The following is a 27,610-nucleotide window of genomic DNA, read 5'->3' as shown; positions in this document are numbered from 1 at the left end:
CTAAGGATGCATGTTGTTCTTGTGACTTACCATGGTGGTTACCAGTTTTGTTTCCAAGACAAGAGCTAAGTGGAAAAGCTCCAACTCCCTCAGAAGTTGGAATAGGAGACAGATATCTGCAAGTTCATCAAAAGTTGAACCATCATAACTGTGCCATACACTCTGGGTTGAATCATTTATCCGATTGTGTGGACTAAAAGAATGTAGATGTCCAGGGCATCAAAGGGAAGAAAGTTTTCTATTGATGAGCTTTCTCAGGGCACCTTTCATATCCTTATTCCTCAAGCTGTAGATGAAGGGGTTCATCATGGGTGTCACCACAGTGAATAGGACAGCACCAATCTTATCAGTGTCCTCAGGGTGAGTGGAGGAGGGGAAAAAGTACACACCTACAATGGTTCCGTAGAACAGTAATACAACTGTCAGGTGAGAGCCACAAGTGGAGAAGGCTTTCCACTTTCCCTGTGTGGATGATATTCTCAGGACAGCTCTGATGATGCAGACATAGGAGAAGAAGATGAGTGCAAAGGGGAAGATGATAACTGATAAACCCACAATAAACAACACAAGCTCATTGATCATTGTGTCTGAACAGGACAGTTTGAGAAGAGGGGCCAAGTCACAGAAGAAGTGTGGGAGGGTGTTGTGGTCACAGAAGAGCAATTGAATGAGCAGAAGGGTGTGCGTCAGAGCTATAATATTACTGAGGAGCCACGAGATGACAGTGAGCAAAATGCAGAACCTGGGTCGCATGAGAGTTATGTAATTCAGAGGGTGGCAGATCGCCACAAAGCGGTCGTAGGCCATGGTCCCCAAGAGCAAATTGTCAGTGACCACAAACACAATAGAAAAGTATATCTGTGTGATGCAGCTCTCATAAGAGATGGATTGGCTGTTGGTTTGAATATTCACCAGCATTTTGGGGACTGAGTTGGAAATAGAGGAAATATCAGCAAAGGATAGATTGGCAAGGAAGAGATACATGGGGGTGTGAAGGTACGTATCCAAGCTGATGGCCAGAATGATGAGCCCATTCCCAACCACAGTGACCAGGTACATACCCAGGAAAAGCACAAAGAGGAGGTTTTGATGTTCAGCCTGGTTGGAGAGTCCTAGGAGAATGAATTCAGTGATGGTGCTTTGGTTTCCTTGATGCATGTTTCTGCTGATCTGAAGAAAGGAACACAAAGTCTTCATACTCCTACAAGAAAACTTAGCATGGTGTCATTTGACTGCAGTCATTGCAGTGAAGCACTTCCTTTTGGCTGATGGGCAATAAAGTTTCTTCTGCTTATTAAGTGGAAGTGCTACTTAATAAGGAAGTATTTCAGCAGTGTAGAGATTTGGAAAATGTCATGGAAAAAGACAGGACATGGCAGATACTTCTCAATGAACATGTTTTAAACTCTAACAGGATTCTGAATGTGACTTTTCCAGTTGGTTTTAAATGTAGTTTCAATCTCCCAAATGAAGATCGTGGGTGAGGCATACCCTATATTCTAAAGATGTTATATACACGTGCAGCAATTACTTAAAAGTGACCAAACTGGTCCCCTTGTTCAACTTTATCCTTTAAATCTAAGAGAAAAACAATTTCAAGTCTCGTGGAAGTGAAGAGACTGGGGAAGTAAACACAACTGAGGGTTAGGAATGGCTATGGGAGTGTACACCATTGTGTGGGTGCTTCATCCCACTAATCCAGAACAAGTGCTTTTGAGGAATGAGTACAAGAAGGAGCAACAAGGGTTTTACTTAATCTGTGGCTACATATTAGCTTCAAGAAAATTTAGGGGGCACACATACACTTAAAGAGTTCTGTTTGCCTCTCACTTCTAAAGGTGAGGGGGTCACTGGATCAGGTCATGATGGCAGGGGTAGGGGGAAAAGATGGTGGTTAGTATGACAATACTGCATTTTCACCCATGGCATGGCATAAATATGTGAATTTCCCATAGGACACGTGATGCTATAGGAGGTCATTGCAGTCAAGTCACCTTGTTGAGATTCCAATCCAGAAACAGCCTATCGGGGCAGATGAGGCAGTAGCAATAATGAGGTGGCTCTCTTAAGAAACAGAGATCTTAAAGAGATCAGGGACATAATTCATTGTCCTTGTCAGGGGACCACATAATAGGGCAGTCTTCAAAAGGGAGCCTCTGACGAAACTCAAAATGATCTCAAGAAACACCAGGCCTGCCACATATAAGGCACCAGCTGCTAGTATCTATGACAACAGAGCAAGGAAAGAACATATGCTCCCACCTTTCCGCTGTACAACCCAAGCTACACATCAGATCTGAGGTCAAAAGGGAGGATCCATGCTTTGAATTGATAGTGAAGTTGAAGTTTAAAATTGGGCTGGACTTGGTTTTTTAATACCTGGAAATGGATCTTCAGTATCAAATTTAAACTTTTTTTTTTTTTTTTTTTGGAGACAGAGTCTCGCTCTGTCGTCCAGGCTGGAGTGCAGTGGCACGATCTCCACTCACTGCAAGCTCCGCCTCCCGGGTTCACACCATTCTCCTGCCTCAGCCTCCCGAGTAGCTGGGACTACAGGCACCCGCCACCGCGCCTGGCTAATTTTTGTATTTTTAGTAGAGACGGGGTTTCACCATGTTCACCAGGATGGTCTCGATCTCCTGACCTCGTGATCCGCCCGTCTCGGCCTCCCAAAATGCTGGGATTACAGGCGTGAGCCACTGTGCCCGGCCAAATTTAAACATTTTTAAAGCCTTAAGCGGCCAGAAAGGTAAATGGATATCACAAGGTGTCATCTAGGAGTAGGGAAGGGAGATTGGAGCTAGTATGATTTTCGTTGTGACTTATTGAAAATAATATCAGTTTGGGAACAAAGAGACATTGGTTCCTCTTTCTACTCTCTTCACAATGTCTCCTTCTCATTTTATCCCTCTCTTCTACCTATCTTCAAAATCACTTGTCTTTCAAAGATTTTCTTTCCATTCAGAGGCCAGAAAAGAGGAAACCATGTCTGGGATTCCGGAAAACTGAAAGGCACTGGAGATTGAAGCAGAGATCTGAAGTCTCTTTCCTCCTGAAAAGCTTGGCTTACAAATCAGAGAGAAGGGAAAACACACGCAGAAGGGAGAATCCACAACAAAACTGAAATGAGCTAAAAAACTAGCAGGCATCTATATTGAAGATACAGACTGGACTGTGGTTAACAAGTCCTTGGCTGGTTTGGGCTTGACTAGAGAGGGGAACTGTATGTTTCTGAGTGACAATCTCTGATCTCTCCTTTCCGTTCTACCTTTCCCACCTACCAGTACTCCTGCACAAATTGTTCTGAGTTCTTAAGGTGGCTGCCTAGCTGGTCAAGACCAACGCTGGATTCTGAAGACTAACCTCTGAATGATGGTAAAAATCTCAGGAAGTTACTGGTTTCTAGACCCAATGGCTTTCCTTATCTTTAGCAGAGTTTCAGGTGGAGACTCAGCAGCTCTTAGGTATTTTTCAGATTAAACTCTTCCTCTAAGCTTCGCAGTTAATAGAATCATTGTGCTGGGCTCACCTGGGACATTCAGGTCCTTCTCATCCCTTTGGGATAATATCCCTCAAGTGTCTTCCTCAAGACAAACAGTAACTTTTGGATCCCAGTTTTGATGAGGTAAATGGGGAATAGAGAGACAGCTCTGCTTTTTTCCCTTGTTTTGTCTTTGCGTGCTCTTCCCACGTGTGATTTCCTATCTTAACTTAGTTGATTATTGCTCTTCACAGGGAGGGAGTCGCTTGCACTGTGTGTCATCCCCAGTGAAATGGTCAGCATTTTCAGAGTTCTTTTCTGTGTCTCCTCTAGTGCCTAATGGTGGGAAACAATTAGGAAATACCTAGATAATTGAGTTGAATTTTTTGACCAGAGATTATGAATCCAAAGTGATGTCATATCTAGTAGGATATGATCTTGGCATAAGTTGAATAAATGTTAGCATTGGAAATTGGATACCCAGTGATTCCACATTCAGGGCTCTTAATTGCAAACTAAAGACAAACGCTGGGTTTCTAATTTTGTAAATAAACATATTGAAATGATAATTGAGTGGTTCACAATATAATGGGAAGGATGGAAAATGACATCCTGAAATGGGCAGAAGCAATAGAGACTGCCCAGCCAGGGACTCAGGCAAAATTAATATATCCCTTCTTCCAATGCTTAGAGGTACCTTACAATATAGTATACTTATTTCTTACCCAAACTAAGAATGTTGATCACCTCTTCAGTAGGAAAACCTCAACCTATGGATTAAGTGTATCAATGAATAATATTTAAAATAATGGGGTAATAGAGAAGGAAGAAGCCAAGTTATTCTATTTATGTACTAACATACAAAAATCAGCAACACTTGTGTATGCTAGCAGTGAATTATCTGTAAAAGATATAAGGCAAACAATTCCATTTACAATAGCTACAAATGAAAGATAACTAGGAATAAACTTAACCAAGGAGGTGAAAGATTTCTACCCTGAAAACTATATAACTTTGATGAAAGAAACTGAGGAAGACACAAATATATGGAACAATATCTTGTGTTCAAGGATTAGAAGAATTGATATTATTAAAATAACCATACTACCCAGGGAGATCTACAGATTTATTACAGTCCTTATAAAAATTCCAATGACATTCTTCACAGAAACAGAAAAAAATTCTAAAATTCACATGGAACCGTAAAAGACCCCAAATTGAGAAAGCAGTCCTGAAAAAAACAAATAAAACTGAACGCACCACATTACCTGACTTCAAAATATACTATAAAGCTATAGTAACCAAAACAGCATGGGGCTGGCATAAAAACAGACACATAGAGCAGTGAAACAAAATAGAAAGCATAGAAATAAATTCAAGCACCTAAAGCCAAAGGATTTTCGATAAAGACGCCAAGCACAACACATCGGGTTGAAGATAATAACTGGTATTGGTAAAACGGGATATTCACATGCAGAAGAATGACACTAGACTGTCTCTCACCATACACAAACACAAACTTAAAATAGATGGTAGACATAAATGTAAAACCATAATCTATGAAACTAACAGAAGAAAACATAGGGAAACACTTCATTACATTGGGCTGGGCACAAATTTATAAAATAAGATCTCAAAAGCTCAGGCATTAAAAGCAAAAATAGACAAATGAGGTTAAATCAAACTAAAAAAGATTTTGCACAGCAAGGAAAACTATTAACAGATTGAAGAGATAATCTACAAAATTTCAAAAAATATTTGCAAATTATGCATCTGATAATGGTTATAATATTAGGCTATATAAGGAACTTAACAGCAAAAAACCCACCTAATTGAAAATGGGCAGACCTTAATACACATTTCTCAAAAGATGACATGGCCAAATGGATGTATAAAAAATGTTTAATATAATTAATCATCGGAGAATTCCAAATCAAAATTATCTTGGGATATCTCCTTACTCTTATTAGGATGGCTATTTGTCAGAAGACAAAAGAAAACAAGTGTTAGCGAGGATGTGGAGGAAAGGGAACACTTACACACTGTTGGTGGAATTGTAAAGTAGTACAGCCGCTATGAAAAACAGAATGGGGTTTCCTCAAGAAATTAAAAATAGAACTACCATATGATCCAGCAATCCCACTACTAGGTATATATCCAAAGGAAATGAAATTTGTATGTTGAAGAAATTTCTGCATTTCCATGAGTGTATGGCACAGTTGTGATGGTTCAACTTTGGTGAACTTGCAGGTATTTGTGTCCTATTCCAACCTCTGAGGGAGTTGGAGCTTTTCCACTTAGCTCTTGTCTTGGAGACAAAACCTGTAACCACCATGGTAAGTCACAAGAATAACATGCATCCTTAGAGTAGATTGGTGGTTACCAGGACCCAGGAGTGGGAAGATGGAGTGGAGTTGATGAGATGTTGATTAATGGGTACAACAATACAGTTAGATAGAAGAAATAAGACCTATTGTTTGATAAATCATTAGGGGTACTATAGTAAACCATAATCTATTGTATATTTCAAAATAGCTAAAAGAGAATAATTCTAACGTTCCCAGACATGTGGCAGTTTCTCAGGCGTAAGAGGACCCAGGAAAGAACATGCCAGTTGGAGGCACTTATGTATTATAGCCATGAAGACTATCTCCTGGAGGCATGGGGCCTGGTACATGAGTGTGGAGGGTAGTTGGCAATTTAGATATTTTGGAGCCAAGATTACTAAGAGGACGTCATCAGTCATAGAAAGAAATATAAAACTCTCTTGTAAAATGCACAGAAGGACTTCTTAGAACATATCTCAAGGCAGGCATCTGGCATTTCTTTCATCATGGTCTTCTTGCATATATTATTCTTCTTTAGAAAAAATAAGATTGACTTATAACTATGTCCATTTTCCCAATAGTGTGTAAATTTTTGAAAGCAGATATCTTATGCTTTTGTCAATGAACACCAAACATAATCCAGTTTCTGCGATAAGACATGGCCTCTTCTCCATTTCAATTTACTATCCCTCAACATTCTCTACCTTATCCTAAACACTTGCCTCCAATTTCCTGCTTGTTTGTATAGCCCTTGTGTGTTTATTTATTTATTCATTATCTTTTCTCCCCTCATGAATATTAGATCCATGGAATCAGGGACTTTAGCAAATAGTATATTCTGTTGAAATATTTGTTTAAAAATTAGTAAGTGAGGCCAGAAGCAGTAGCTCACGCCTGTAATCCCAGCACTTTGGGAGGCTGAAGCGGGCAGATCACAAGATCAGGAGAGCGAGACCATCCTGGCTAACACGGTGAAACCCTATCTCTATTAAACATACAAAAATTAGCTGGGTGTGGTGGTGGGCACCTGTAGTCCCAGTTACTTGGGAGGCTGAGGCAGGAGAATGGTGTGAACCCAGGTGGCAGAGCTTGCAGTGAGCCGAGATTGCGCCACTGCACTCCAGTCTGGGTGACAGAGCGAGACTCCATCTCAAACATAAACAAACAAAATTAGTAAGTGAATGTAAAAAATAAGTATTTATTGAAAGAATTGTTGTATTATGGCATAATTGGGTCTTCCTAACATAGTTTCTTAAAGATCATCAAATGTGTGTTCTGTGGTCTCTGGTGATGGTTATCCTCTGTCCCGCTTGTGCCCCATCTCATTCGAATAACTTCTTTTCCCCAATGCTATGAGTGTCATACTTTTCCCTTCTAATGAAAGCTAAATTGAAACCAAAGAGAGGCAATGAGGACAGTTCTCAAGTTGTAACTAGTGGGCAGAGATAGGCCCAAGCCATAATCACCATCGCATTTCAAAGTTCTAGTGATTTTCATCAGATCCTCTAATTTTACAATGTGGTTTTTCAAAGTCACCACTGAATGAGAACGAGAAAGACAGATGGGCAGAGAGAGAGAGAGAGAGAGAGAGAGAAAAGAGGATGGAAGTTGGAGGACATCATTATAAAATTAACTGTTGAGATTCTTTATAGTACGCATTATTTTTGACTCATCCAATAGTCACAAATCAAACTGCCCAGAATGTGCTGTTGTATAATAACTTTTCTCAATCAACCGTTTCCTTATTTAGTCCCCTCTCCATCTACACTCATTAGATCTAATTAGACAACACAGATATGCAGAAACATACGTTCATGCTATGGTTTCCTAGGTCTTCAAAATGTGGGTATGAGAAATCAGAATTCCTGGGAAATTTCAAAATTGTAAATTATTCTCAAAATATTTTTAATATTATTTATACTCTTTACTCATTATTATAGATATCTAGAATTTATTTAATAAGTATAAATATCAGGGTTATATTATATACAGCATTTAGTAGATGATAGCAAATAACCAAGCACTGGGAAACTCACTGTGAACATTATTAGGTGGTATTTAAATAACCAAACATTCAGATCTCCCAGGCGGGTAAACTGCACTACACAGATTCGCACTTCCAGATGCAATTTAAATACTTATTAGCTTCTAAAACTAATTATTTCTTGCAACACCACTCATATTTGCGTAAAATATCTTAGGCGCATAAGCTTAGTAGTAATATTCATTTTACTTGTAAGAATGACTCACTGTTAGCAGCAGACAGAGTCATGAACACACACATGAAAATAGCCACAAGCAAGACTGACTGATTAGGCAGTAACTGCTTCTCCCCTAATGCTCTTGTACTGATTTTGGAAATGAAGACTTAGCCTTTGGCTCTGCATGTCATCAGTTTCTGCTCTTGCTTTACCCTTGGCATGAGTGGATTCCTCCGAATCAGTAACGTCTCTTTGTTGACTATTATGCTTTAATTCTTGCAGGAGAATTTTAATTTTTTTCTGATTTTTCTTGATTTCTCAACTACTTTTTCTCAGAGTTTGGATTTTAAAAATATATATATATTTTTGAAAAATGCTGGGAAGGAATCTCACATCAGCACTTTACTTCCACCAATGTGTCTGACCCCTCATTCACCTGTTAAACAATCAGAACGGAGATGAAGAACCCTAGTGTCACAACATACCTGTGATGCTTTGGTAGTGTATTCTGGCTTCAAGATGCTTATTATTTAGTAGTGGGGGACATATTTTCAAATAATTACACTGCCTGATAAAATGTATTTTAATTAAATTCCGATGAGAGAGACATAGAAAGAGAATATCAGTAGAGGGAGAGGTTACTTTCTTGGAAAATACTTCTCTGTAAGACAGTTAACACTAAGGACACATTCACATACCCAAATGGCTGGATGAAGGGGATGAGCAGGGTTATGAAAGTAGCAGAATTTTTAAAGAAGTGGTGAACCTGCAGGGGAGGAAAGCTAAGCTACTCTTGCGAGTTCTGTCTTCCACTTATGCTACCAAGAGGCTACCTTGATATGAGGGGATCATCTCATATCATGATTAACATTTCTGTCCCATCATCTGACTCGTGGTGAACTGTTATTTCATTCAATATTCTCATTCCAGAACGTAACAAGTTCAATGAAAGACTCATATAAAGGAATAATTTTTCAGTAATTAAAAGGAGCTCTTCCATGTACATTGAAGCATTTCTTCACAATAGCTATGACGTAAGATTAACCTAAGTGTTCACCAGTAGAAGAATAGATGAGGAAAATGAAATACTACTTAGCCTTAAAAAAGAAGGAAAAATCTTGTCACTTGTGACAACATGGATGAATCTGGAGGATATCACATTAACTGAAATAAGACAGTCACAGAAAGACAAATACTGCAGGATCTCACTTATATGTGGAATGTAAAAAGGTTGAACTAACAGAAACAGAGTGAAAAAATGGTTACCAGAGGCTTGGGGTGACAGGATTGGGGAGATGTTGGCCAAATGACATAAAATATTAGTTAGACAGCAGAAATAAGTTCAAGAGATCTATTGTACATCATGATGTCTACAGTTAATTATACCTTATTGTGTATTTGAAAATGGCTGAGAATAGATTTTAAGTATTCTCACCACAAAAATAATGTGTCTGGAATAATTCACATGTTAAATAGCTTTATTTAGCCATTTGACAATGCCTACATATATTAAAACATTATGTTGTATGCCATAAATATATGCAATTTTTACTTGTCAACTAAAAAATAAAAAAAGAAAAAATAAGAAAGGGGAACTCACTCTATTCATCTAGAATATGTATAGGAAGGTAACTGGCAGAACCCAATAATTCATTTTGAAAGGTTTAACCAACCCTCTTTTCAAATGTAACATTTTACCCTCTTCTTTTTGAGTTCCAGGTTAATTTTATGAATGACTTGTGACATTAAATAAAGAATGAAAGAAGGTATGAAAATTCAGTTTCAAACTTCCCTTTGGTTGGCATTTCAGACGGCGCCTAGCACAATGTATACAAATAATTGATTCATTATGTTCTGATGTGACTTGACCTGGATAGGTTGACATGCAATCTGCTAACCAGAGAGTTTATTTTCCTCTCCAGCATTTACAGTGGTCTTCCCTACTTCCCCCCTTCTGCAGTTTTGCTTTCCAGTTTCAGTTGCAGTCTGAAAATATTAAATAGAAAATTTCAGAAATAATCAATTCATAAGTTTAAAATTGTCTGACATTCTGAGTAGTGTGACAAAATCTCTTGTCATCTTATTCTGTCCTGTCTGGGATGTGAATTATCTCTCTGCCCAGTGTATCCACACTGTGTAACATTTTATGCTTCTGAACTCCAACCGTCGACATCGTCATAGCTTTATGATCCAAGATCACCCCAAGCAGATGATCCTTTTTCTGGCCATCAGAAAGTCAATAGTAGCCAGATGTTGTGTTATAATGCCTGTGTCATCTACCTCATTTCATCTAATCACATAGGCATTATATCATCTCACATCATTATGAAAAGAAGAGGGAGGAGTACTATACATTAAGATATTTTGAGAGAGACCACATTGACATAACTTTTATTATAGTATGTTGTTATAATTGTTCTATTTTATTGTTGCTGTTGTTAATCTCTTACTACAGCTAACATATAAGCTAAATTTTATTGTAAGTATGTATGTGTAGGAAGAAAACATAGTATGTATAGGATTTGATACTATCTATGGTTTCAGACATCCTCCGGGGGTCTTGGAAGTATTTCCTTTGGATAAGGGAATACTTAGAAGCTGTATTAGTCCATTCTTATGCAGCCATAAATATACTACCTGAGACTGGGTAATTTATAAACAAAAGAGGTTTACTTGAATCACAGTTCCACATGGCTGAGGAGACCCCAGGAAACTTACAATCATGGCGGAAGGTGAAGGGAAAGTAAAGCATGTGTTACATTGCTGCAGGCAAGAGAGAGTGCACAGGGGAAACCACCACTTTAAAATAATCAGATCTGGTATAACTCCCAATGCATATATATTTAGGATAGTTAGCTCTTCCTGTTGAATTGATCCCTTTACCATTATGTAATGGCCTTCTTTGTCTCTTTTGATCTTTGATGGTTTAAAGTCTGTTTTATCAGAGACTAGTATTGCAACCCCCGCTTTTTTTTGTTCTCCATTTGCTTGGTAAATCTTCCTCCATCCCTTTATTTTGAGCCTATGTATGTCTCCGCGTGTGAGATGGGTCTCCTGAATACAACATGGCACAAGTATACATATGTAGCAAACCTGCACGTTGTGCACATGTACCCTACAACTTGAAGTTTAATAATAATAAATAAATTAAAAAAAATAAAATAAAAAAAAAATAAAATAATCAGATCTGGTGAGAACTCCATCATTACCATGATAACGGCATGGGGGAAACTGCCTCCGTGATGCAGTCACCTCCCGCCAGTTCCCTGTCCCCTACACATAGGGATTACAATTTGAGATGAGATTTGGGTGGGGACACAGAGCCAAACCATATCAAAAGCAAGGCATTTCTAATGTATTGTTAAATCCAATGACTGTCCCCAGAATATGTAACACTTTATAGTTCTTCTCCTTATCATCGTGTGAAATCAGGTGAAAAATTAGGAGTTCCAAAAGCAATTTCAACGGGAAAAAGATGTACCCCCCACACCAAAATAGTCCCAATCTAGAAAAAACATAAAAAGTGGATCTGAACTATGATGATGGGAGGTTTATATGCCAAATAAATCTACATAAACCTCAGATTCCTTCTAGAAATTATATTTCTGATTATAAGAGGAACACAGTCTTATTTCGGAAATCAGGGAAAATAATAAAGAGGAAAACTAGAAAATTCATGATTCTACATCACAGAAAACAACTGTTAACTTTTTGGTGTGTTTCTATTCCTCATTATGCATGTATATATTTTTATAAAATTGGGCTCTTATTGTAAATAAGGCTTGAATCTTGATTTTATTACTTACAGGTATAATGATAAACATTGCCCTTTATTACTAAATATTAATGATTTTAGTATGCTGTGCTTCTGTATCCAACATTGTTGGAAATTAGATTTTAATCACTTTTCATGTTATAAATGTAAGAAACACCCTTATATTTTGTTTTGTTTGATATTCTGTTAATTTTCTGAGGTTATGTTTTTAGAATAAGAATTCTGAAATTAAAGAATAGAAACTTCATGGGTTTTGGTAAACGTAACCATATAGGATTCAAAAAGATTATAACAATTTCTTTTTTCTTTTCTTTTTTATTTTATTTTATTTTATTTTATTTTATTTTATTTTATTTTATTTTTTGAGTTGGAGTCTTGCTCTGTTGCCAGGCTGGAGTGCTGTGGCACAATCTTGGCTCACTGCAACCTATGACTCTGGTTCAAGCGATTCTCCTGCCTCAGCCTCCCAACTAGCTGGGATTATAGGCAGGTGCCACCATGCTCAGATAATTTTTGTATTTTTAGTAGAGACAGGATTTCACTATGTTGGCCAGGATGGTCTTGAACTCCTGACCTCGTAATCTGCCTGCCTTGGCCTCCCAAAGTGCTGGGATTACAGGCGTGAGCCACCATGCCCCGCCAGGTTATAACAATTTCTTAGGTCAGTTTAATATCCACTGGCAGATATTTTCATTCTCTTCCTGTAGCTGCTAATTAAAATCAGCTTATGATCTGGATCTAGACTCTCACCTGATAGATTGCACCCTCCCCCAGCTGTTATAGGAGAGGTAATTGCTTATAAGAACTATCCGTGGAGTCCTCTGGACCTGGCTGTTCCTCAGGGTGTAAATGAGAAGGTTGAGCAGTGTGGTGTCCACTGTGAATACCATAAAGGGAAGTGGATTTTACTTGAGGGTTTATTTGGGTAACAGCCATTCTGCTGCAAAACTATGCTGAGGTAGGAATAGTGCCATAGTAGTGCTACCTGCTCAGTGGATCTGTGAGCAGCAGCCCTCATGAAGATGTAGGAGGTGGTGAGGAAGGTGGAACAGCAAAGACTAGTGTGAGAGCCACCAGCACAGAGGGCTCATGCGGGCAGGCTGCCATAGACCAGATGTAATTCTCCATACCCTAGCAAGGCTGGTACATAGTAGGTGATTATCAATGGAAGAAAATTCCTAGCCCTTTTCTGGCATGAAGAAAATGAAAGCACCCAGTTGGGATGTATGGCGCAAAGGAAATTAATGCATTAAGTAAGCTGTTGTTTGTCATATACTGATACCCAAAACAATAATAAGTTGTGTTTATTTGAGCAAAATATGTCTTTATGAATATTCCTTACTTAAGGCAACTTTCACAGGGTAAATTACATCATCTCCTCAGGAGGCAGCAAGTCTATCAGCCTTTATTCATAGTACGTATGGGGTGTTCCTAATACGGCACTTGACATGGGTGAGCTGCAAATCCTTAAAGTAGAGCTAAGTAAACTAACATTCCTACACTGTAAGTTCTGCCCAAATTTTCATATCTTAGTCAAAGCACTCAGAAAAATAAGCACGAATTGTTGAACTTGGGGCAAATATGGCAAAAAAGAAACATCAAGTGCAAAGTGTGGGAAAGTACTACAATTCTGTGCCATTTAGAGTTCATCGACATAGCGACAGACAGACACCCAGCCCAGTGCCCCTAAACCTTCAGTTGGCGTCAGAGGCTGCTTTATGGATAATGGCATTCCTCAGAGCATCTTTGACATCCTTGTTCCTAAGGGTGTAAATCAAAGGGTTGAGTAAGGGGGTGACAAAGGTGTAGACCAACGCGATTTGGCGGTCCTCATCCTCTGAGGTGCTGGACCGAGGACGCAGGTACACGAGGCTGCAGCAGCCATACTGCAGCAGGACCACGGTGAGGTGGGAAGAGCAGGTGGAGAAGGCCCGGCGGCGGCCCTCGGCAGAACGGATGCGCAGGATGGCGCAGGTGATGAACACGTAGGAGACGCAGATGAGCAGGAAGGGGATGGTCAGCACGAGGATGCCCACTACATAGAGGACAGCCTGGTGCACGTGGATGTCAGCGCAGGCCAGGCGCAGGACGGGAGGCACATCGCAGAGGAAGTGGTTGATTTCCTGGCGGTGGCCGCAGAAGGGCAGGGTGAAGATTAAGGCGGTGAGTTGTAGGGAGAGGAAGAGGGCCAGGCCTAGGGCCCCAACCAGCATCTGCGTGCATAGCTTGCGGGTCATGATGAGGGTGTAGTGCAGCGGGTGGCAGATGGCCACATAGCGGTCATAGGCCATGATCGCCAAGAGAAAACAGTCCGTGCTGCCGAGGGTGACAAAGAAGAACATTTGGGCCCCGCATCCAGCCAACGAAATGGTCTTCTGGGCCCCCAAAATGTTGGAAAGCATCAAGGGTACCACCACGGTGGTGTAGCAGATTTCCAGGAAAGATAGGTTGGACAGGAAGAAGTACATCGGGGTGCGGAGGGTGCTGCGTGTGCACACCACCCAGATGATGGCTGTGTTGCCACAGAGGATCATCAAGTAGAGGAGGAGGAAGAGAAAGAAGAGAAGAACCTGGAATTCAGTGACTGTAGTGAACACACGGAACACAAACTCAGTGCGGTCAGACTGGTTGAAGACAAGTTTCCCCACAAGCATGTCTTGTGCAAAAGGATAGGATGCACTGAGCTCTTCTTGGCTGAGTTGCTTTATTGCTTGAGTAAAAGCAGGAGTGTACACTTTTATTTGGAATTATCTATTTAGTAGCTAGTTTCCAATCACGGTGCATGGGAATGAATTCATGATAGAGGGTTTGGTATACTTTACCTTGGAAATCTTCACGAATGGGATAGACAGTCATCTGCAGAAGTTCCTGGGGGCAAGACATGTAGACACATGTAGATGTTCCTTGTGAAATATCTTCCCCCGCCCAGATATTTTCAATCCAATTGACAAGACTTAATTATTTTGCTTGTATCTAATTACAGCAAAGATTTGTATGGTTGCACATATTTTAAAAATTAGATAAATAAATTTGTTGTTTACTTTTTTCAGTAACCACTCTTACTGAAATATAACATACATGTGGAGGAATTCACAAATCCTAACTGTGAAGCTTGATTTATTTATTTTTAACATCATAAATATGCCAGTATAGCCACTATAAAGATTAAGAAATACAACAATTCCAGTGACCTACAAACATCCTTCATGTCTCTTCTCAGTCTTTACGCCTCACAAAAGTAACCACTTTTTGACTTTAATCATTACAGATTGATGTAACTATGTTTCAACTTATATATTAAATAATAAAGCATGTACTTTGTTGTAACTGGCTTCAACATTATGTCTGCAAAGGTTATTCTTGTTGTTCTGAAGCAATCTTTTGTTCTTCCCATTGCTTTATGGCTGTACTATAAGTTATTCACTTTACGTTCAGTTATTTTGACTCCACATACAAGTAGGAGAACACCCTTTGTTACAATCTTTTCTGTTATGCACTCTTCATATATTTCCTCTCTTTTGAACTTTATCTAAATTTCCAACAGGAAGCTAAACTTTTGGACTCATAGATTCAAATGAAAAGGAAGTGAACAGAGTTCGGTTAAAATTAAAGTGGAGCTTCCTGAGATAAGAAAAGACAATGAGGAAACTAAAAATGCAATAGCACAATTGAATTATGCATTAACATAATCAAAAGAATAAGAAAGAGCTTTGCAAGCATCTGGGAAGTTAAAAATACCTGTGAAGTAAGCACTTTCAGGTTAGATTACAACTTTATTTTTAATACAAACATTTAAGAGACCATACAAAATATCTACAGAATTTTAAGGAAAACAAATTGGGGTGAAATAATTCTACACCAAAGCCTTAGTGATTTATGTTCAAAAGCAACAGAAAGACTTTCTCAGGGTTGGAAGGGCTTAGGAATTATTTCATTCTAAATATAATTTTAAAAATCCCTCAAGAAAGATTATGAGTTGCTGCATGATTAATCAGATTAATCAGAACATATACTTTAAGGTTGAGAAAATTGTAATGTAAAATAATATGCTTTGGAAAAGCAAATAATAAAATATGTATTTAATATTAAATAGTGAAAATATTGTTAAAAGCAAAAAAGAATTGCTAAGAATAATTTTTAAAGATGTGCATAATATAAAATGCAAAAACTAAAATAATTATTTATATTTAAAACCACAATTTATATGATAGAAAAACTGATAGGGAGGGATGGGAGAAAGGAAAATATGCTAATTTCCTAAACCTATGTGTAAAAAGACTCAATAAATATTTTATTTAGATGTGACTAGAGAAATTAGTCACAGTTATATATATCCAAACACACATTTCAAACATATTTCTGAATAATAATCATCAATAGAATAAAAAACAGCATATCTACTCCAAATGATCAGAAGATTTTTAAAAAGTAAATATAGTATAGAGAACAAAAGAAACAAAGAAAAATGTGAGCAAGCTTACAAGATAAAATAGGTTAAAGTAAACCAAGAAAAGCAAATATTTATGAAAATAAATCTAAATGGGGTTTATGTTCTACTAGAGACAGTCTCATATTCACAAATGAAAAAAATTCAATCATGCATAAATATAGTGACATAGAAAGGCTAGCATCACTTTTGTTTAGCATTGTATTTTATAACTTAACCAATGCAATAAAATTTAAAAAGATGCAGATTTGATTGTCTAACTGAACACACAACAGAATAAACTGAAGAAGTTATGACCAACAAAATAGTCTTCATGGTGTTTAGTTCCAAATGAAATATAATAGAGAGTCTTTTAACTAATCTTCACTTAACTGATGTATCTGATGAGTCAATACTCCTCATTTTCTCTGTACAATATACTGTATGCTAAACCTGACACTCTGAACACAGGAGATCTGAGCTTGCTCCCCATAATATATAAACATTCCTACACCCCAAAATTGACTTGCATATACATAAAATGGTTGAATTTTGCACACCCTGCTTCTATCATGTGCATTTATTTTTGTACTTATGTAATTTTATTAAATATTACAAAATCAAATAAAGTATTGTGAATATAAACATATTTAATGAAAATCATTAAATGCTTGAGAAATATTTGATAATTACAAGTTGCTAATAGTTGCTATGGAATAAGATGTGAGCCAGACTATTATAATAGGCTAGGAGGGGAAGTAATAACATTTTGAATAATTTTACATTCATATTTGATATGAGTCTAATTCTCACTTTATGTTAAAAAAGCTAAAACAGGAATTAATACATGATCCAGACAAGAAAGCTTTTGACTTCAGGTAATACAAACTCAGTGTAAGGCTCTTGACTCTATATCAAAAGGTTGATGCATAAATGTCCATTTGTATGATTTAAGTCAAAGTAAAATCATTAAGGTAATTATGTCATTTAGGATTTGAATCACAGGGTATTCTTCTTTTGTTTTTTAAAATCAATGGTACTGTTAGAAAATGTCCTTCTCTCCCAAAACAACCAAAATTAATGATGAATAAATGGTAAATAACACACCAGTGATGAAACAATAAAAAACAAGTAGGATGATTTGAAGAAAACTACTAAATTTTGCACATATATGCCTGGGTGGAAAAACTCAATATTTTGACATTAATTGACTGAAATAATGTATGGATTCCATGCAAATCCTATCAAAATCCCTAGAAAAACAAAAGGTAAACATACAAAAAAAGTTGAAAAGAGTGAAACAACAGAGTGTAACTTGTATCACACGACATTAAGATGTGTAACCAAGAATTAAATTATAAAATGTTATATATTATCATATCGTAAATCAAAATGGTACTTGTAGAGCACTAGAGATCCTGAATAATTGAATAGGAAAACTCACTAATAATGGCTAGCGGTTCTATTGCACTTCCTGTGTCAGACATCATTCTATGCACTTTACATTTGTTAACTCATTTCATAATGGCCCTCTATAAAAGGGCTTTTATAACTATTTTACAGATGAAGAAGTTGATGCACAGAGAGGTTAACTACCTTGCCCAAGATCACACAGATAGTAGGTGTTGGAATGGGAATTTAAACATAAGCAGACTGGCTCCAGGGTCTCTTGCCTTCATCACTTTATTATTATATATTGTCGCTATCTACTATGTACATAAGTTTCATTATCTGTAAAATAGACCTGAAAATACGCTTATCTACCTTCTCAGGTTGTTGTGAGACTAGAACAAATTATTCTGTGAAAGTACTTAGAACAGTCCCAGCACAGAGTACTCATTCAATGGGAAGTATATTAAATATTTTTACTATTTCAAATCAATTAGAAATGATCAATTTCCTAATATGGCATTAGGACAATGAGGGAATCATTTTGGAAGTTAACTCCCTAATGCATAGACATTATGGATCCTCACAGAAAATTTATGAAGATTAAATGTTTTGCCGGACGCGGTGGCTCATGCCTGTAATCCCAGCACTTTGGGAGGCTGAGGCGGGCAGATCACAAGATCAAGTGATCAAGACCATCCAGACCAACATTGTGAAACCCTGTCTTTACTAAAAATACAAAAATTAGCTGGGTGTGGTGGCACACACCTGTAATCCCAGCTACTTGGGAGACTGAGGCAGGAGAATCACTTGAACCTGGGAGGCGGAAGTTGCAGTGAGCCGAGATCTAGCCACTGCACTCCAGCCTGGCAACAGAGCAAGACTTTGTCTCAAAAAAAAAAAAAAAAAAAAAAAAAAAAGTTTCAAAATTTATTTCTAATGGGCTTGGGTTTCAAATATTTTAAAAAGTAAAAGAAAACTAGAAGAGAGTGCAGATGAACTTTTTTTCAGATTTCAGGGTAGATAAACATTTATAACCAAATGAGGAAAGGGCAGAGTCCAAAAAAGATGTTGATATTTCAACAGAATAAAAATGTTAAAGTTTTGTAGGCAAAAACATAATAAGCAAATTGAATAGAAAGTGACAATTCAGATAAAAAACCTATCCGAAAAACAAATAATGGAAATTCAAAAAAGAAACATGCAAAAGCAAACAAATATACAAATTAAGTTTTGTTAGTATTCAAATAAATATAAAATTAAACAAAATGGAATACTGTTTTCTGTTTATCAAATAATAGCAATGGAAAAATGATAATCCTTGTGTTGTTAAAGTTGCAAGGAGAGATGTATTCCCAAATATGCTGGTGAAAGTATAAACTGCTATAAAAATTTGTGAAATACAATTCAGTAACATAGTGAAAACTTGAAGAAATGCATACACTTTGATTCAGCAATATTGCTTTTACAAATTTATTCTTAAAAACTAAACAGCATAAAATTATTGACAAGAATGTTTGTCACCATTTTCATTATAATGGTAAAAAATCATATCAACCTAAATATCAATAATGGGAGAATGCTTAAATTAATTATAGTCTATTAATTTTGCGGAACAGTGTGTAATTGTTTAAAAATGACATTGTGGAAAAATAAAGCAGATTGGGAAAAAAGCAGATTATAAAACAGCATTATATCATGGTTTAATTAAAAACATATCTATTCATAAAAAATAGAACGTACTTCAAAATATTAATGGATATTGCTAGGTGGGTGGGATAGTGGATCTTTTTTGCTTATGGCTTTCTGTTTTCACAAATTTTATAATGAACATACACAATTTTGCAATCATATAATAAATTAAAACTCTACTTTTATCCTTTGGTATCTGAACTAGTGTCGGGAAGGAAGGATGGTAGTGTCAGTCACATGGATTTTGTAGTTAGATATGGGTGTGAAACCCAGTTTCTTCACTTACTAATTTAAGTTTTGCATTGACCACATTACTTGATGAGCCTTGGTTCCCTAATGTATAATTGAGGATATCAATATGGATCCTTATAAAAAAATTTATGAAGATTAAATGTTTCAAATATGTAATATTTCTGAGACATAGTTTCAATGAATGTACCTGCACTTCTGCCTCTTTTCTTGTAGTGATGTGTTTCTCTTGGGTATTTATTTACTCTTCAGTTCTTATCTTTTCCAGAGTGGAGAGTGAGGCTCCTCCTAGATCTCACAGTTGCTCTGCTAGACCTTAAATAAGAAGAAGAGTAAGACAGAAAAGAAAGAAGAACAAAATGGAAGTGACATTTCAGTAGAAAAGTTGTAATTATATATTGTCAAAACCAAATAAGAGGCCGGCGCGGTGGCTCACGCCTGTAATCCCAGCACGTTGGGAGGCTGAGGCAGGCAGATCAGGAGATCAGGAGATGGAGACCAACCTGGTCAACATGGTGAAACCCCGTCTCTACTAAAATACAAAAAATTAGCTCGGCGTGGTGGTGCCTGTAGTCCTAGCTACTTGCGAGGCTGAGGCAGGGGAATCACTTGAACCCGGGAGGCTGAGGTTGCAGTGAGCCAAGATCGCACCACTGCACTCAGCCTGGCAATAGAGTGAGACTCCCTCTAAAAAACAAACAAACCAAACAACAACAACAAAAAACAAAACTAAATAGTATAGTTTTTCATCCAGAAAGGCATTTAAAAATGATTCTATCTTACTAAGACATGAACATCAAATGATCAATATTGTACCGAAATGGGAGCAGCCAATATTTGGTGCAAAACATAAGCCGTTGATAAAGCAAACCATGTAGCATTGGTAGAGCTCAGTGTCTGCTAAAATATCACAGTGGAGTGATTGCAAGGAAAAATCAGCACACATGTTCAATGTGAGGCTATAACCTATCAAAAACCAAACACATGAGAATTTATACTTACAAATTAGTATTTTCCTTTCCAGTGGTCACTTTCAAAGGCTTTGGACTTTAATGATTTTACCTTATTCAAACCATTTCTGGAGCCCCTTTGGGAATTATTTTCAAAGGCCGTATATATTTTCTTGAATATTATCAGTTGTGACATATACTCACACTTGGATGACACATTTGCTTTTTTTCTAGATAGCAAGACATTTGATATGCAGTGAGATGAAATACAGTGAAGTAACTGGGTAGTTATATTCTGCAGTCTGGAGTTTGATCAAAATAGAAATTGGTGAGAAGCTAATGTTATTGTGCAGTAGAAGCACACATTTCCTCCCAGCTTTTCATGAAATGTAATAATAAGTATTAGCATTAGTTTTAGGTTAATCATTCCAGATGCGTGATACAATCTTTGTATACATTTCCATCTTATTGAAGCATTTAGCTAGAATTAATTGATTCTGTCATGCAATTTCAACTCTCTTGGCCATTCATCTTGAAGTAACCTGTCCATTGGCATGAATGGAATATATGACATTTTTATTTATTTCAACATTTTTATCCGGCAAATGGGTGAGGGGTTGGTGGCACCTGAAAGTTCTTTTTTTTTTTTTTTTTGAAACGGAGTCTCGCTCTGTTGCCCAGGCTGGAGTGCAGTGGCCGGATCTCAGCTCACTGCAAGCTCCGCCTCCCGGGCCTACGCCATTCTCCTGTCTCAGCCTCCCAAGTAGCTGGGACTACAGGCGCCCGCCACCTCGCCCGGCTAGTTTTTTGTATTTTGTTTAGTAGAGACGGGGTTTCACCATGTTAGCCAGGATGGTCTCGATTTCCTGACCTCGTGATCCACCCGTCTCGGCCTCCCAAAGTGCTGGGATTATAGGCTTGAGCCACCGCGCCCGGCCGAAAGTTCTTAATAGAAATATTTCCTGGACCCATTCTTTATTTCATTTCGGATCTCTGTGCATGTATACTACATTTTCTTTATCTATTCATCTGTTGATGGACCCAGGGGTTAATTCCATTTCTTGGATACTGTGAATAATGCTGCAATGAACACAGGAGTACAGATATCTTTTGGAATTCTGATTTCATTTCCTTTGGATATATACCCAGTAGTGGAATTGCTGGATCATATGGTAGTTCTATTTTAATATTTTGAGGAATCTGTATACTATTTTGCATTTGTCAAATTAAAAAATCATAAAAGAACTCTGTGCAAATAAATTTGTCTTCTGGATCTGCATCACCTTATCGTATGACATGAGGCATTCAAAATTTTATCACCTAAACGTCCATGCAAATATATAAGCACTATTTATTATTCTCATTATTCTGTTACCCTCCCCAAAGTCATCAGAGAACTTTTCAACCTTGCCATCCTCACCATTCACAGAATTCACTGATTTCTGGGTGCCCTTATTGCTTCCCTGGCAGCTTATGCTTAAAACAATGAACTCCTGCCAATGCCTGTTTGATAAAAAATTCAATCAGGGTTATATTTGGGCTCCATAAAGTCAAGGATATCTGTCTTGTTTACCACTGTATCCTCATCATATCTGAACTAATTTGAAGTTAAATCTCATATCTTTTAAACTTTCTTTCAAAGCCAATATTCAGTGGCTCCTTCTATAACCCAGTTAGGCTATTTAATTGCTTTAGCCCCACACAAATTGGGGCTTTTCTTAGTCCAGTCTTTATATTTTTGTTTACTACATGCAACAAAGAAGAACCTAGGTGGGATGGATTCAGTTGATAAACAGGTGGTGGGAAGCACAGCAGTTAAGCGATTGATATACTTGTCGAACCAGTAAGTTTGATAATATTGAGAACCTCATGTAGGTAGCGGTTATCTCTCAGTGGCTGATGGGCAGTATTGCAATTTGTAATCTACGTGTGTTACTAATACATAAATATTTACATATAAAAATGAAGCACTTTTGAAAGTGTCAGTGAGCGATGGAACCATAGAAAAGCCCAGTCAAATGTGTTAAATGCATGCTCAATTAGAAAAAATATATAAAATAGAAACTGTACATCTTTAAGGGAACTCAAGTCACACTTAATTCTATCCCCTTATGTCTTTCATGCAAAAACTCAGGCTCACCAAGATTAAGCCTTGTCCAAAAGCATGTGGCTACATATAGGCATACCTGAGGCCAGATTTCAGATTCTATTGCATTAGTTAGCAAAGAGCAGAGCACATAGATGTGCCTTCAATATATCCTTTTCATCTACATCTACGCAGAAAGGGCACATTAGCATGATTCTGGCTGCGTAGCGGAAACACATGCCCAAGCTTAGTCTAGTGCTATGCACACAAGTAAGGGAGACAGTGCCATTTGTAGAATAATTTAATAACTCCTCAATATTTTTCTTACCCAAGTTATTTTCTCTAATGGCACTCACCGCTGGGCCATTCCTAGTTAATCACACATTTAGGAGACATTTGATCTCTCAACAAGAATGTGAGTCCTGGATTTGTCATTTACCGGTTTTAGAACTATGGACAAAATTACGAATCTCCATGAATCTCAGGTTTATGTTGAAAGACAGTACAATATAGTTACCCTACAGTGTTATTGTGAGGATTAACAGTAAGGCTCATTAAGTGCACTGCCCGATTTCTAGTAGGTATTCTTTTATCATTCTCCTTATTGCACTCACAGCCCTATGTTTATTACCGATTTTCAGTTCCTTGCCATGATGTCTCTTGCTCGAGAACTCTGCATCATCTACCCCCTTCACCTTGGACATTGTTCTCTTCCATGTTTCTACTCTTCCTTCGGAGCTTAGTTCAAGTGCCACCTTTCCCTGATCTTCATCTTTCCCCATCTCAGTGATAGGTGCTTCTTCTTTGAACTTTCAGAAAACCCTCTCCTCATCTTGACTCTACGGCCACAGTACCTTATTAATAAATTAACCAAGCAGGCAAATATTGAGTATCTGTTAGGAACTCAAGTCTTGGGCTCAGCTATGTGGAAGGATTTAAGAGAATTATGAGGCATGATTATCAATTTCAGCTTTGTAAGAGAACACAATGCATAAGAGAATTTAAACATTCTCTGAGGAGCTCATTTCTAAATTGTGTTCCTTAGAACGTAAATTTTTCATGATGCCCCAGAAATAAAAGTTTCTGTGTCAAATCTGAAAACATTCACACTTTTTCTCAGATATTAACAATGCAATTAGCACAATGTTTTGTGAAGTCCTGATGGAAAGCAACCAGCCTCCTTTTACCTGAAGAAATTCCCAGCTCCATTTTACCATAGAATACATTTTTTTTTTCCACATAACACCAGGAAGCTGCTTATGATTTAACGATGTTGCTTGAAAAAAGAGAGTTCCATGCCATGTTCTTTAGGATTGTCCTACAGAAAAAACATTGATAGAAAAGGAAAAGACTTGAATTCCATCCTTGCTTTACATTTATTAGGCATGTGGTGCTGGGAAATTCGACCATTTGTCAGAGTTCCCTTTCCTGTATCTTTAAAAGTGGATAGTAACCCTTGCTCTGATAATTCATTTGTTGTCCACAAAAATTCAATATTGATGTATATCAACCAGTTACAAAGCATTATAAAATTTGTTTTTATTATTATTTTTAGAAAAAAATCAAAATCATGCCAACAAAAAGTTCTTTTAAGGTGTTTCCTTACCACTTTGAAATTTGCTTCATTCCGTCAGCCACCTAAGCAAATTCACTTATGAGCTGGTTAACATTTTGCTGAGATGCTAAGAATTCCTGCACTAGATGATGAGAGGAGCGCTCCCGGAGAGATTCTATCTTCTTACAGGGAATAATGGAATGAGGGTCCATGAGTTTCATGTTGTGCAGCATTTCCTGGAAATGACAAGCAGACAGTATATGATACCCTCATAGTATTCAGATGACAATGGGGAAGTTTCCTTTGTATGCTCATATTCAGGAGAAGAATCACATCTTAGAAATTTGGGTTAAGGATGGAGTAGGGTGAGAGGGACCTCCTTTGGAAGAGTGATACTATGGAATAATCACACTTTGAGTCCTGAATGAGAAGTCCTGTATCTTCTCAATGATAGAAAATGGATTCTGATAGATTTACTCAGAGTCCAGTCTTGCCGAATTTAGTCAGATTACTTAGTATCCTTTATGGAATCTCTTTAAAATTAATGGATCTCCAAAGAGGTAGAATTTCCCCAGGGGTTCCTCTTAAACTGAACTCAACTAGAGAAAATGTTTGAAAAAATTTCAATCAACTAAGGCAAGGTTTCCAGGCAGCTCTTTTCTGTGGTCACTGTAGAAAACTGTTGTCTAGGGATTTCAAGTGAGTATTCTCATTCCTTTCCTGTACCCAACAGAGACTTACTGATGTTGCATTCGAGAAAAATTTTACCAGTGAGTTGTCGAAGGCTGACATTCATTGCAACTTGAGTAAATGAAATGTGTAATGAACTAACTCAACAGCAGGCTAGGCATCTGGAGGTCTAGGGTCTAGTCATGGCTCTGCCATTAGTAACTGTTGACCTCAGGCAAGTAGGAAAGCTCTTTTATGGGCTTTTTCATTTGTGATATGAAATTTGGTATTACATGGACTCCATAGGTCTTTCTATCTCTAATATTCTATGAACTATGCATTTTATTCCAGTTTTAAATTGGTATATAACTATACATATTCAGAAAGTACATGTGATATTTGATGCATGTACACAATGTGTAATGATCAAGTCAGGGTAATTAGGATATTCATTGCCTCAAGTGTTTATCATTTCTTAGTGCTGGGAAATATTTCAAATCTTCTCTTTTAGCTGTTTTGAAATATAAATACTTGTTAACTATAGTAATTCTACTGTGCTTTCTAACCCCACGACTTATTCCTTCTCACTAGCCGTATTTTTGTACCTGTTAATGAACCTCTTTTCATTGCCCCCTCCCTCATATTCTTCCTTATTTCTGGTAATCATCATTCTACTCTCTATCTTCGTGAGATCAGCTTTTTTAGTTCCACAAATAAGTGAGAACGTGGGATTTGTGTGTGTGTGTGCCTGGCTTATTTCACTTAACACAATAACCTCCATAGTTCCATCCATATTGCTGCAAATGACACAATTTCATTCCTCTTCTAGTTGAACAGTACCCCATTGTGTATATATGTCACATTTTCTTTATATATTTATACGTTAATGAACACTTAAGTTGAATCCGTATCTTGGCTATTGTGAATAGTGCTGCAATAAACATGGGAATGCAGATATGTCTTTGATATACTGATTTTTTTTTTTTTTTAATTTTTGGTGTGCATCCAGCAGTGGGATTTCTGGATTATATGGTAGTTCTATTTTTACTTTTTTGAGGAACTTCCATTTTGGCTGTACTAATCTACATTTCTACCAATGGTTTACTAGCATTCCCCTTTCCCCCATCCTTGCCAGCATCTGTTATATTTTCTTTTTGATAACAGCCATTTTAATTGGGGTGAGATAATATCTCATTGTGGTTTTGATTTGCATTTCCCCTATGATTAGTGCTGTTCAGCATTTTTGCATATACTTGTTGGCCATTAGTATATTTTTTTCTGAGAAATGTCTATTCAGATCATTTGGCCATTGTTTCATTGGATTATATGTTTTCTTGCTATTGAGTTGTTAAAGTTGCTTATATATATTCTGGTTATTAATCCCTTGTCAGATGTATAGTTTGCAAATGTTTTCTTGCATTCTGGTACTCTATTGAGTTGATTGTCTTTTTTTGTCATGCAGAAGCTTTTTAGCTTGATGTAATCTCATCTATTTTTGCTTTATCTGTGCTTTTGAGGTCTCCATAAAATCTTTACCCAGAACAATGTTGTGAAGCATTTCTCCAATATTTTCTTCTAGTAGTTTCAAAGTTTCAGGTCTTGCATTAAGTATTTAATCCATTTTGATTTAATTTTGGAAAGTGATGAGAGATAGAGTCCTAGTTTCATTATTTTGAATATGGAAATACAGTTTTCTTAGCACCATTTATTGAAAGGGCATCCTTTCCCCAGTGTAGGATCTTGACATCTTTGTTAAAAACGAGTTGGATGTAAATGCATAGCTTTATTTCTGGATTTTCTATTCTGCTCCACTGGTCTATGTGTTTGTTTTTATGTCAATCTCATCCTGTTTTGAACATTATAGTTTTGTAGTATATTGTGAAGTCAGGTAATGTGATGGCACCAACATTGTTCTTTGTGCTCAGGATTGCTTTGGCTCTTCAGGGCCTTTATCGCCTCCATACACATTTAAGATTTATTTTTCTCTTTCTGTGAAGAATGTCATTGGTATTTTGATGGGGATTTTACTGAATCTGTAAATCATTTTGGGCTGTATGGGCATTTGACAATATTAATCTTCCCATCCATTAGCATGAGATAGCTTTCCATTTTTTTGTTTATTTTTCAATTTCCTTCATCAGTGTTTTCTAATTTTTAAAAAAATGAATATATAATTTATTTAACTTTCAAACTTCATGAAGACATAGGCAATATGGCAATTTTACTGGGGATTAAGCCCAACCTAGGATGATTGCTTGCTGGGGATTAGAAGCAGGGTCCAGTTCACACTTAGCACTAATTAAATGCTTTATTGAATAAATGCAATACCAGACAAAATGAATTCAAATGCTTTCTAAAAAGTCAATTTTAAAGGCCTTTCTACTCAGGCTAATGACAAACACAATAAAGGCAGATATGCTAGTTTAATATAATTTACTGATTTTATACAACACTTATATCTTTTAGTCCACAAGTATATTATTAAATGATAGAGAACATCTAATACGATCATTTCTGCAGAACTAGGAAATAAGTTTCTAAGAAAGAAAGTTTTTACAGACACCATCTTTTATTTTATATTGGGGTGTTTTACAGACACCCTAATAGTCTAATTCTAAAAAGGATAAAGCCAATGACTCCTCACAAGAGCTCATGACTAATGTCACCTTGCTATAAAAATCTGTATTTCTGATCCATTATGAGCATTGAGATAAGACCCAAATATTCTCAAAGAAAGAAGCATAATGCATGTTGTGGTTGCCTACTCAGCAACAGTGAGCACTGCATCCCAAACTATCTCATCCCAGGAA

General features: G+C 37.1%; 2 protein-coding genes across 2 annotated transcripts; both read right to left on the bottom strand.

The window, feature by feature from the left end:
* Nucleotides 1-219: 219 nt before the first annotated feature.
* LOC103235179 (olfactory receptor 1S2) lies at nt 220-1,220 on the bottom strand. Its single transcript, XM_007997889.3, has one exon. The coding sequence runs from the start codon at nt 1,195-1,197 to the stop codon at nt 220-222; it is 978 nt and encodes a 325-aa protein (XP_007996080.3). The 5' UTR covers nt 1,198-1,220.
* An 11,806-nt stretch (nt 1,221-13,026) lies between these two features.
* Nucleotides 13,027-20,031, bottom strand: OR10Q1 (olfactory receptor family 10 subfamily Q member 1). The gene is made up of 2 exons (XM_037999287.2): nt 19,731-20,031; nt 13,027-14,652 (listed from the first exon to the last, which is right to left on the bottom strand). The coding sequence occupies exon 2, from the start codon at nt 14,436-14,438 to the stop codon at nt 13,479-13,481; it is 960 nt and encodes a 319-aa protein (XP_037855215.2). The 5' UTR covers nt 14,439-14,652; nt 19,731-20,031; the 3' UTR covers nt 13,027-13,478.
* Nucleotides 20,032-27,610: the final 7,579 nt, after the last annotated feature.

This window comes from Chlorocebus sabaeus, chromosome 1 (assembly GCF_047675955.1).
Source record: "Chlorocebus sabaeus isolate Y175 chromosome 1, mChlSab1.0.hap1, whole genome shotgun sequence".
Classification (NCBI taxonomy): Eukaryota; Metazoa; Chordata; class Mammalia; order Primates; family Cercopithecidae; genus Chlorocebus; species Chlorocebus sabaeus.
Note: the sequence above shows the minus strand (reverse complement) of the source record. Positions and strands in the feature narration are given on the sequence as shown.

What these genes read in the sequence shown, in the direction of transcription:
- LOC103235179 (XM_007997889.3), bottom strand. Translation starts at nt 1,197, where the DNA reads ATGAAGACTTTGTGTTCCTTTCTTCAGATCAGCAGAAACATGCATCAA.
- OR10Q1 (XM_037999287.2), bottom strand. Translation starts at nt 14,438, where the DNA reads ATGCTTGTGGGGAAACTTGTCTTCAACCAGTCTGACCGCACTGAGTTT.